Genomic DNA, 12,547 nt, shown 5'->3' with positions numbered 1-12,547 from the left:
CATGTAATAGGCAAAAACAAGGCTAAGTTATGATAGGCCACGAGGTGGTGGTGTAGAAGTAGGACATTTGGATATTTTTATAGGATAGGACTTAGCTTTTTATCGGCCGGGCAGCATACACGCAGGCTCCTTCCACAATATAGGTTGATATTCATCAACGAAAAGCCAATAGTAGACGTGCAGCGTCAGGTAGAGTTCCCGGGATTGCAGATTCGTGATCCAAACGGTCGCCAAATGTTTATTCTTAGGAAGCGTGATTTATGTAGAAATACTAATTTGCACACAAAACCAGTCTACAAGTAAATTTACAACTTTTATTCATATGTTAATATGTAAGATTTACACTTATTGAAAAATATCTTCTTGAGGTTCGATTCATTGACAAGATGGCGGCGCGGAGGCGGAAACGCAAGCGTTGGGATCGACGCGCTAGTGATGGGATGGTCGCGCTAGTGATGTCTCGCGTTGGGCGTAGACAGATTTATTAAAATTAGATTTCGTAGATGTGTGAATATTTAGATAAATTGTTTGTTTTATATAAACTGATCATTTCGATCACATGCAAAATGATGCTTGAATTTAATTTATATAGAAAAACGTGAGTGTTTAGTTGTCTATCAAGTGACACTTTACAAGATGGCTACTCTTTTCAGCCTCCAACTTTTATGCTAAGTACTCATATATACGATTTTGCTCGATCGAGCAATCACGTAGAATAAAAACCACGGCTCGGTCCACACATCTCAATACTCTATAGTTTTACTCCAAATCGAAGGAAATTAGATATATTTAATTCCATCGAACCGGCTCGATGCGAGCTTTCGAGCTGGCTCGATGCAAGTCTTCGAGCTGTAAGTTTTGCGGTCCACGCGGTGGTTTTTGCTTGACTTGGAGTAAAACTATCGAGTAAAAGCTTATGTGAGTTCTTAGCATTAGACAAACTTTGTTCGTGTTATTCTGATTTTGTGTGGATTGTTTGATACGCCACTGTACTTTTTCGAGCATGAGAATTCGATGTTAGCTGATTCTCAGACTTGTCGGATAAGCCCACAATTTTTTATCAAAATCGGAGTTTTGCAACAAACGTGGGAGAGCCATACTTCGGCACGAATGGGCCAGCTCGACCGGATAAATACCACGTTCTCACAGAAAACCGGCGTGAAACAGCGCTTGCGCTGTGTTTCGCCGAGTGAGTGAGTTTACCGGAGGCCCAATCCCCTAACCCCTACCCTATTCCCTTCCCTACCCTCAACTATTCCCTTCCCTTCCCTTCCCTACCCTCCCCTATTACCCTATCCCCTCTTAAAAGGCCGGCAACGCACTTGCAGCTCTTCTGATGCTGCGAGTGTCCATGGGCCACGGAAGTTGCTTTCCATCAGGTGACCCGTTTGCTCGTTTGCCCCCTTATTTCATAAAAAAAAAAAAAAACACAAGAGTTTCAGTTTCATAGGAAGTATACATTTTCAAGTTTGTTCACGTTTCGAGGAAACTTTCATTGTAATAATATTCCTCTTTCTGAATAACTTCTATAAATAACTGTTACTATTATCTTTCTATTGATTCTTGATTAACAACTTTTTATATAAAAGTTTTTGAAATATTCTCAAATAAAAATGTTCCAACAAATAGTTCTAAAGTGCTACAATATTAGTAACGTTCCTTGTAGCAATTTATATGGCACTTAATATTATTTCTTTGCTCGTTCGTACAGGTGATGGGATCGTAGCAGAAAATTGATAAAAGAGATAAAAGCAAGATTGTTGCAGGCTATCGTACACTCCGTTTATTATCCAATCGCGTTTGATATAGAAAGCACTTGAGAAATTTTATACTCGTTATATTTTTGAACGTAAAAATAGACGCCTTTTTTCTTCGTTAAAAAAGGAAAATATCGTTAGGACTTCTGTATTTTTCATTCTATAGCTCAGGCTACGAGACGTGGCGTAAAACTTTAGTTGACATTATAAGACTTCTAACATAGTACATAGTTCATATCTGAATAACTTACCTCTATTAACAATCTTTACTAGTGTCGCTTGTCTAAGCTAACAAGAATTTTAAATAAATTAATCGAAAATGAGACTCTAAATTAATCATTGACTGAAAAAGTAAAGTCTGTTCTATTGAAAAATAGTGTAGACTCTAAATGAAGATTTTAACAAAAGACTATCTATCAAACTATTCATTTAATTACTCAATTTAAAAAACTTAACCCATAGAATATTAAACATGGAATATAATATCCAAACCGCTGCTTTGTATTCAATAGCCAGTATCGATAGCACATCGATTTTGAGCTTATATTCGCTGTATAGTGGCCGCTATCCCAAATATCCTACTTTAAAGCCGAACATAAATCTTTTACTTAAGCCATTTGCTGCACGTGAAAATACACCAAACGACTAGTGGCTAAACTGTTACTTAAATATAGTTTACGTTTTACCAAATGAAATCTTTGTTACCACGTTTTTACAGCGGTGTGTTTTTTTCTCGTAGAATGTGAGTAAAGTGAAAATTTATTTTGTGTAGATGTTGGGTGAATATTTAGTTGATAATATTATAATAACTTATAAATCACAACAAATGCTTGTAGATGCAGTTAAATTCAAAGTAACGTCCTATATTAAAACTTATATATAATAGCTATGTCTACACTGTGCCTTTTTCTGTTCGTCAAGGGCATGCGTTATAGCGCAGTCAACACCGAACGTGAGGCATGCCCGTGACGCATGCCCTCTGACCGTATCCAAAATTTCAAAAATGACAATATTGGCGTTGCGTTCCTTGACGCATTCAATTATTGAATGCGCCAATATGAAAGTTGATGACGAAAATTGAAGATAAAAGTGCACAGTGTGGACATAGCTATTAGGTAACACGCTTTTAAATGTTTGTGCTACCCACAATTTTAAGCGTTTTTATTATTTTTCAGCGCGTACATGTGTACGATGAACTATGTAGTTGTGTTGTTTTGTTACGTTTTATTTTCTACAGAATGTTAACAAAAAGAAAAACCAGAACTAAAGAACCATTGTTATATTTTAGTTAACAAAGAAAATGGTAAATGCAGACAAAAATAACGTTACTGTTAATAGTGTAGTCAATAAAACGCAGATTTTGTTTGTCTTTCTGTACTACATTTTCGTAGCTAGGAGTAAAAATTGTGTGCAACATGTCCCAGCCACTAAAGTAAATAAAATCGGCCAAGCTCGAGTTGGTTACGTGCACGCAGGGTTCCGTACCATTATAGAGCAAAATTAGAGACCAAAAATTGTGTTTTTTGTATGGGAGCCCCGCTTGATTTTTAATTTTATTTAAATATGTAGCGAGAGTAGGCAACACAGTCGGGTGACGGTTGCTAGGCGACGGACTGTGAGGGATCGGAACTTGGTTCTTGGCGATATTGTATGTTTTGTAACCATTTCTAATTTACACTTTGTGGATTCTGTGGTAATAAACGATTGCACTGCATTACACTGGCGCCCAACCCGTGGCTATATTTTTTTTCAAAGAAATAACAGACCCAATCCCAGTGCTCCGTGAACTGTTTAGCTAGCCGCTAGCCGAACTGGTATCGAAAATGCCACGAAACACACGCCGACATCCCCGTTACGAGAGTGAAGAGGAGACACAGCAAGCAAGCGACGACGGAGAGCCCGGGAACGAGACGATGGTTTTCGCCGACCCGCGGCCCACCCCGTCTACATCCACCGCGGCTGCTGGAGCATCTACCACCACCTCGACAGAACGAGTGATGACGGCGATGTTAGAAATGATGATGCAATCGCAGCGTACGCAGGAGGAGACCAACAGAGCCCTCCTGGAAACACTCCGAGCCCTCCCACGGTATGACCCATCCGGCAATTTCGGAGCTTTCACCCCTAACACGGCGACCTCAATGCAGAGAAGCTCGACTGCCCCTGCTGCAGTCGCCGCCCCGCCGGGCAATTTCACTAAATGCACCGCGCGGTTCAACGGGAAATCACGCGACGCCGAGAAACTGGAGGCCTTCTTGGACGCCGTGGAGGTATATAAGGAATGCGCAGACGTCAGTGAACAGCACGCGCTACGCGGCCTGAGCATGCTGCTGGAGGACGATGCGGCTCTCTTCTGGCGCGGCGTCAAGGACAACGTCTCAACATGGGCGGACGCCGTCGTGCGGCTGCGAGGCATGTACGGCACCCAGCTGCCACCATACAAGATTTTCAGAGAAGTTTTCCGAACTGAACAGTGTGAGACTGAACGTGCCGACGTATTCGTGTCGAGACTGCGTGCCCTAGTAGTGAAGCTACCCTATAAGGTTCCGGATGCGATGCAGATCGATATGGTTTACGGGTTATTGCATAGGCGTATTCGTAAAAGACTGTCGCGAGACGATGTAACTTCTATGGACAACTTCATAGAGAAATTGCGAGCCGTAGAGGACGCGATCGCGGAAACCAATGGGTTATCTATTGTAATCCCTTCCCTCTCACCCGTACCCACAACCCCGGCTAAAATCGTAGATTTACCCGCGCACGAAAGAGGCCCTACTACACGTTCGGCCCCTACTACGAATTCGGTTCTCACGCCAAACTCGAATCAATTATTGAAACGTAAACGGATACGTTGCGCGTATTGTAAATTGTATGGCCATATTATTGACAATTGCCGCAACCTGCAAGGTAAAAGCGAGAACATCGGTAAGTCAGAGTCTAATGATATTTCTAGTACTTTAAGGTGTTATGGATGTGGCCAGCAAGGAGTAGTAAAGTCGAAATGTAAAGTCTGTTCGAACACACAGAGAGCTGGTTCGAAACCAGCTGATTTCAACACTTTTTCTTGCGATATCGATTTGTCAAATACTTCTTTAAGTACGGTCCCGAGCGAGAATAGTGTGAGTTCAAACTCACAAAATCTGGGGGCACGGCAGTGCCTCCGCCAAGTCGAGCACGATATATTTTTGAATCATAATAATCGCCCTTGCAATTTACTTTCGAGTAATGTTTATTGCGACGGCGATGACAAAGCAGCTTTTATAATAAATAATTCCAATGTAAAGGAATCCGAGGCTTATGATATTGATGCGACATCACTTCCCACCGTATGTATTAATGTTGCAAATCGCGAAGGAGTGGCTATTATTGATACCGGCGCAACTCATTCTATAGCTAGTACTAAACTGTACTCCGTGTTAGTTGAACAGGGTGTTCGATTTAAGGAGACAGAGCGCACAATAGGATTGGCTGATGGAACGCATAGTAAAAGAAGAGTACTTACCGCTGATGTAAAAGTCACTATTGGAAGTCGCGATGCAATTATTGAGGACCTGCTTGTCTTACCAGGAGCCTCAACTAGGACGTTGTTAGGACGTAAATTTGTTAAAGAGGCTAATATTATCCTCGACATTCCGCACGATGTATGGTATTTTAGGGATAAACCGGATCAGACTTTTGATTTTGTTAAGTCTTATTTCCTTATCAGTCCCGAGCCGATCGCGGACAGCAGTGGATACGGTTTGAGAGCGGCTTTAATGCAGGGGGAGAATCAGGTAAAAGATCCGCATATTAGGAAAATATTTGAAGACATTAAATCCGAAGATCCAATCCGTCGTAGACTATGGACGGATAAAGGTCAAACTTATTTTGTGCCAAAGAGGAATAGCCCTTATAAAATAAACAAGATAATAAATACCTATGAGTTGGGTAGTTTCAGTAATGGCACCTCCATAGGCGAATATCACGCGTCACTTCTCATCCCATTTGTTGGTCCCATCCAAGCTCCTCTAAGGGACAAGCGTAAACGTGGGCGGCCACGAAAGGATCCTATCCCAAACGCGGGGACGTCAGGTTCGGGATAGAGGGGGAGGATGTAGCGAGAGTAGGCAACACAGTCGGGTGACGGTTGCTAGGCGACGGACTGTGAGGGATCGGAACTTGGTTCTTGGCGATATTGTATGTTTTGTAACCATTTCTAATTTACACTTTGTGGATTCTGTGGTAATAAACGATTGCACTGCATTACAAATATTATTTGTGCACGACAGACAGTAAATAGTGTATGGACTATGGACATTTCAGTGAAAAATAGTGCCATTCAATGGGATGGGTTTAGAGCCAGTGTGGTAGTGCCGATTTCTGTAACCGAAAAGTGAGGGAGATAGTATACATCTCGAGCGGGCTATCCTTGTCCCAGACAAGGAAGTCCCGTGCGAAAGGGACAGCCAGAGGCGACCGTTATGTCGGGGGGCGACGAGGTAGTATAAATATAGGAAAAATAGATTTTTTTAATTATTTCGGTTACGGAGGTCGGCACGAACATGTTTATTATGTAAAATTATAGCTAAGAGAATTGTACAAATAAAACCAATGTATATTTTGTAAATTAATGTAATTTTCGTGGAAACTCAATAAATTTTCCTTCCAAGGGGGTGAGGCATGGAATGTTCTAGAAGCTGGGTACCGGGGCCGATATAAATATGGGTCGGCCGCCATAATACGACACTCGCTCTCCAACGTTGCCCAGCTTCGGAACTACTGTGTGCTTGCTACCTGGAACAAGACTGAAAAAGTGTTTAAATTCATCTCCTCATCAAATAGTCATCATCATCATCCTCATTACTACAAGAAACGCTGACCTAGGCGATCTACGGGGAATTAGCGCAAGCTGTCCCCCACATTGTATGGTCCTTCGCAAAGCCGGATTCTACGGCCGGATTCTCTCCGAGGAAAAAAGAAAATCAAGAAGCCAGTGCGGTCAGTGAAGAAAGATGTCCAAATCGAAGGCTTCAAGCATCGCCGATGGGGCCGAACGAGCGAGTCAAACCGGAGTCCAGACGAGAAGCGGAGCATCAACGCGCCCCGCGGCTCCACCGGTCGAAGAACAGGAGGAAAACTCCAGGGAAACCGCCGAAACGTCCGAAACAGAACAAACCTCGACGGAACGAACCTCTACCACCGCCAGCGAGAAAACAGCAGTAGAAGAGGACTCACGACGGAAGAAGCGTGCGCCTCAGGGAAAGGAAAGCAGGAGGAAAATTTTGGAAGCTGAGGAAAAGCTGGCGGAATTGAAACTGGCAGAGGCACGTGCATCGCTCGCCCTCGCAGAAGCCAAGCTGGCCAGGGAAAAGGCCATGCTGGCCTGCGGAGACGAGGAGGGAAACGAGGTAGCAGAAAAGGAAACGGACAAGGTGGAAGAGTGGCTGCAAGGGCAAACCATTAACCCTGCGGCCGAGGAAAAAGAAAAGCAGAACGAAAATGAAGAAAAGAAAAATGAAAATTCGGAAAATGAACCGGAGCACAGAAAAGCTGAAGAAAAACAGAAGAGCAGCGACATCACTTCGCTGGCGGCGGCGCTCACACAGGCCGTCCGCATGTCAAGAGACGCCCCCAGGTTTCTCCAAGAGCTTCCCCCGTTCGCCGGACATTCGACGGGGTGGCTCGGCTACAGGGCGGCGTACTACGAAACTGAAGAAATGTTCTCGCACACCGAGAATACTATGAGGCTAAGAAGAAGCCTCAAGGGAGCAGCCCTCGAAGCGGTCGAGAGTCTACTCATCAGCCAACCGGAGCCGCGAGCAGTCATCCAGGCGCTGGAAAGAAGATTCGGCCGTCCAGACACACTGGCGATGGGTGAAATACAGAAAATCAAGGCGTTGGGCAGGCTGAGTGACAGCCCGCGCGAACTCTGCATATTTGCTAACAAAATAGCGAATGTGGTGGCCACGCTGGAGACACTTAAAAAGGTACACTATATGTTTAATCCTGAATTAGTGAAAAGTATTGTAGAAAAGCTGCCGCCCATTCTGCGCAACAAGTGGTACGATTTTGCCGCAAGAAGAAAAGAAGATACGTCGGACTTGAAGAAGATGACCCTGTTCCTCAATGAAGAAGCCGACAAATGCAGTGCGTATGCGCTGCCCGAGGAGACCGAACCTCACCCGGAGAGGCCCCAGAGAAGAAGACTGGAACGGGCTTTCGCTACAGAGGTAAGTGGCAGGAAAAGGTGCCCGATGTGCCAGAACGAACACCACTTGACGGAGTGCAAGCAGTTCCTCGGGACCCCTGTGAACGAGCGCTGGAACATAGCGAAAAAGAACCGCATCTGTTTTCAATGTTTGCGGAGCAACCACCGCCGAGGGGGCTGCGGGGCAAAGAGGTGTAGTGTCAACGGGTGCGGCATGGCGCACCACCGCCTGCTGCATCACTCCAGACCACCGGCAGACCAGCAACAGCCGACGGCGCCGCCACAGGCCATGGAAGCAGGGGAGGCAGCGACCGTGGAAATAGTGAGCAGCACCAACTGCCTTCAGGAACGACAAGCCTTCCTAAAGGTCGCTCCGGTCACGGTCTTCGGCAAGAACAGCACCAGAATAGACACCTACGCACTCATGGACGACGGCAGCACAGTGACACTCATCGATGAAGACCTGGCGGAGCTCCTCCACCTGGACGGGCCTCGCCACGACATGTGGGTGCAGGGCCTCAGTGATACAAAGAAGTACGAAAACAGCAAAAAGGTAAGCTTCAAGATAAGGGGGCGCCACTGTGAAGAAGAGTACGGCGTGGGGAGTGCAAGAACAGTAAAGAAGCTGCTATTCACGCCGCAGAAAATTCGCAAGGAAGACCTGCACGACTGCGCGCACCTGAGGGGCCTTGAAGACCACCTGATGTACGAAAATGCGCGCCCGAGAATCCTGCTGGGTCAAGACAACTGGGAGTTGCTGCTGGCCCTCGAGACGAAAACGGGAAGGAGAAACCAGCCGGTCGCATCCCACACACGACTCGGTTGGGTGCTGCACGGATACAGGTCGTCACATACGCAAACTATAGCCTTCTGTGGCCACACAGTAGCCAAAAAGGAGGAGAAGACAGATGACAATATGGAAAACATGACGAAGAGGTTTTTCGACCTGGAATCACTTGGGATCGAAGCCAGAAAACAGAAAAATGACCCAGAAGAGCGTGCGCTGGAGATACTTAAGAAAAACAGTCGAAGACTTCCTGATGGGCGCTTCGAAACCGCGCTGCTCTGGAAGGACGAGAAGGAAGTCATTCCCAACAACTACAACGATGCCTGGAAGCGTCTCAGGTCCCTGGAAAAGAAGCTGGATCGAGACCCGGGCCTGAAAGAAAAATACGAAGAAAGAATAAACAACCTGCTGGAATCCGGATACGCAGTGCCAGCACAGGAGCCACCGGCAGCAGGGAGAACATGGTACTTACCTCACTTCGCCGTGTGCAACCCAGCGAAACCAAAAATCAGGTTAGTACACGACGCCGCGGCCAGATCCCATGGCCGCAGCCTCAATGACATGCTGCTCTCCGGCCCCGACCTTCTTCAGTCGCTGCCAGGAGTCATCATGAGGTTCCGCCGACACTCTGTGGCGGTAACCGCGGACATCAAGGAGATGTTCATGCGCATCCGCGTCCGGAAAGAAGACCGGGACGCACTCCGCTTCCTGTGGAGAGGTAACGAACGAGAAGAAAAGCCGCAAGAGTACCAGATGGCGTCCCTTATCTTTGGGGCCACGTCATCGCCATGCACGGCTCTGTACGTAAAAAACAAGAATGCAGAAGAGTTCCAGGAAAAATATCCGCGTGCTGTAGCGGAAATCAAGAAGAACCACTACATGGACGACTTCATATCTAGCTTCCCGAGTGAAGAAGAAGCACTGGAGACATCGCAGGAAGTCGACATGGTCCACCGGCACGCCGGGTTCGAGCTGCGAGGCTGGACATCGAATAGCGAAGCCATACGCCGACGTCTCGGGAACGACCGAGACTCCAAGGAGGTCCCTGTGGGAGAAGACTGCGCGGACAAGACGCTGGGAATATGGTGGGAGGCGCATGAAGACCTGCTGCGCTTCAACCTGAACGAGGCGAAGATACCTCGCACCATCATGAGCGAGGAGCGGGCCCCCACGAAGCGTGAAGCCCTCAGTGTCGTGATGTCATTGTTCGATCCGCTCGGACTACTGTCACCGCTCACCATGCCCGCCAAGAAGTTCATGCAGGAGACCTGGAGGTACGGCACCGGATGGGACGAGCCCATACCGGAGCAGCTCGTCCCCAAGTGGACGGCGTGGACAAGAGATCTACAACAAGTAAGAAAAATAAAGATTCCCCGCTGCTACAACCTGCAGCCTGAAATGGTAAGTGAAATGCATACCTTTGTCGACGCGAGTGAAGAGGCATACGCCGCAGCTGTCTACATTCGTATGGTGCGCGAGGACGGAGCAGTACACACGGCGCTCGTGGCAGCCAAAAGCCGCGTAGCCCCGCTGAAGCCGACGTCCATCCCGCGCCTGGAGCTGCAAGCTGCTCTACTGGGTACCCGCCTCGCGAAGACTGTGGAGAAAGAACTAGAAGTCGAGCTGGTAAGAAAAACATACTGGAGCGATTCCCGCACAGTGCTGGCGTGGATACGCGCCGAGCCGCGGGCCTACAAAGCGTTCGTCGCGCACCGCCTCGCCGAAATAGAGGAAACAACGAAAGTCAGCGAGTGGCGATGGGTGCCGACGAAAGAAAACGTGGCCGACGACGCGACGCGCGCCACACCCACGGACTTCGGAGCCGCCCACCGATGGTTCAGCGGGCCCGAATTCCTGAAAAAAGAAGAAAAATTCTGGCCGAAAGAAGGAAAACCGGCGGAGAAAACGGACACGGGTGAAGAAAAGTGTTTTGTCGCACGATACATCGCGCTACAAGACAGTTTACCCGACATCGAACGCATAGGAAGATGGAAGACGTTGATACGAGCTACAGGTCGTGTACTACAGTTCATTGACCTCTGTCGTTCCCCGCGAGAAACCGTGGCAGCTGTGCGACAACGCACAAAGAAGAATAAAGAAAAGGATGCGGCCTGGGACTCGCGGCGATCGAAGAAAGGAAAATCCGCGACACGAATGGATCCAGTTACGCGAAGAAAATACGTCGCACTCGACGCACGGTACCTCACTCGTGCCGAGGCACTCTGGCTACGCCGAATGCAAGAAGAATCCTATAGCAAAGAAAGAAAACGAATAGAAGAAAACCGTTCTCCAGCGGCGGGAGACCGCCTCGCCTCGCTGAGTGTCCACCTGGAGGAGGGCCTCATCAAGCTACGGGGTCGAGTAGCAGCCGCAGAAGACATCAGCCGGGAAACCAACAACCCGGTTATCATGGATGGCAGCCACAGGTACACGAAATTATATATCCAACAGATACACGAAGAAATGCATCACGGCGGAGTAGAAGCAACCGTGAACGAGATCCGGCAGAGGTTCTGGGTGACCCGGATGCGCCCCACAGTCAAGGGTGTGATCCGGGCCTGCCTGGCCTGCCGCATACGCCGAGCCAAGCCGACGCGTCCGGCCACGGGCGACCTGCCCGTCGCCCGGCTGGCGCACCACGCGCGGCCATACACCTTCACAGGGCTTGACTATTTCGGCCCTGTGGAGGTCACCGTGGGCAGACATCGAGAGAAGAGATGGGTGGCCCTCTTCACATGTCTCACCATGAGGGCCGTCCACCTGGAGGTGGTGACGTCTCTCAGCGCCGACTCCGCCATCGCAGCACTGCGGAGGTTCGTCGCCCGACGAGGACAACCGACTGAACTATGGTCGGACAACGCGACCTGCTTCAAGGCCGCCGAGAAGGAGCTACAACAAGAATGGGAAAAGTATAAGAGCGAAGTCAACGCCCGCCGCATCAACTGGCGGTACATCCCTCTGTCCGCCCCCTTCATGGGCGGTGCGTGGGAGCGGCTGGTGCGGAGCGTAAAGGAGTCCCTGCGAGTCACTCTACACGAGCAGCATCCGAGCGACGAGACCCTCTACACACTCCTTGTAGAGGCGGAAAACATCATCAACTCGAGACCACTTACCTATGTCTCGGTTGACCCCGAGGAGCCCGAGGCCTTGACCCCCAACCACATACTGCTGGGGTCGGGCTGCCATGTACCTGCTCCAGGAAGATTCGAAGAAGAAAAGACATCGGCGCGGCAGCTGTGGAAGCGCGCGCAGCACCTGGCGGACGTGTTCTGGCGGAGGTGGGGGAGGGAGTACCTCCCACTCCTCCAGCACCGCCGGGAGCCACATACCCGAGGCTCCGATCCCGCGGTGGGTGACGTCGTTATCATATGCGACTCGAACCTACCGCGCAACATCTGGCCACGCGGGAAGATCAAGAGGACATATCCAGGCAAGGACGGCGTGGTACGGGTCGTGGACGTGGAGACCGCGAACGGCCACGTTCTCCGGCGGCCCACCAAGAAGATCGTCGTGCTACCGGGGGTGTCGCCTGCGCGACCGGCGGGAGAAATGTGCACGACAGACAGTAAATAGTGTATGGACTATGGACATTTCAGTGAAAAATAGTGCCATTCAATGGGATGGGTTTAGAGCCAGTGTGGTAGTGCCGATTTCTGTAACCGAAAAGTGAGGGAGATAGTATACATCTCGAGCGGGCTATCCTTGTCCCAGACAAGGAAGTCCCGTGCGAAAGGGACAGCCAGAGGCGACCGTTATGTCGGGGGGCGACGAGGTAGTATAAATATAGGAAAAATAGATTTTTTTAATTATTTCGGT

The 12,547-nt window shown here is 48.6% G+C and overlaps 1 protein-coding gene across 1 annotated transcript; it reads left to right on the top strand.

Moving 5' to 3' along the window:
* The first annotated feature begins 6,748 nt into the window (after positions 1 to 6,748).
* LOC121734458 lies at positions 6,749 to 12,304 on the top strand. The gene has a single exon (XM_042125070.1). The coding sequence runs from the start codon at positions 6,749 to 6,751 to the stop codon at positions 12,302 to 12,304; it is 5,556 nt and encodes a 1,851-aa protein (XP_041981004.1).
* Positions 12,305 to 12,547: the final 243 nt, after the last annotated feature.

Source organism: Aricia agestis, chromosome 15 (assembly GCF_905147365.1).
Source record: "Aricia agestis chromosome 15, ilAriAges1.1, whole genome shotgun sequence".
In the NCBI taxonomy this organism is placed as follows: Eukaryota; Metazoa; Arthropoda; class Insecta; order Lepidoptera; family Lycaenidae; genus Aricia; species Aricia agestis.
Note: the sequence above shows the minus strand (reverse complement) of the source record. Positions and strands in the feature narration are given on the sequence as shown.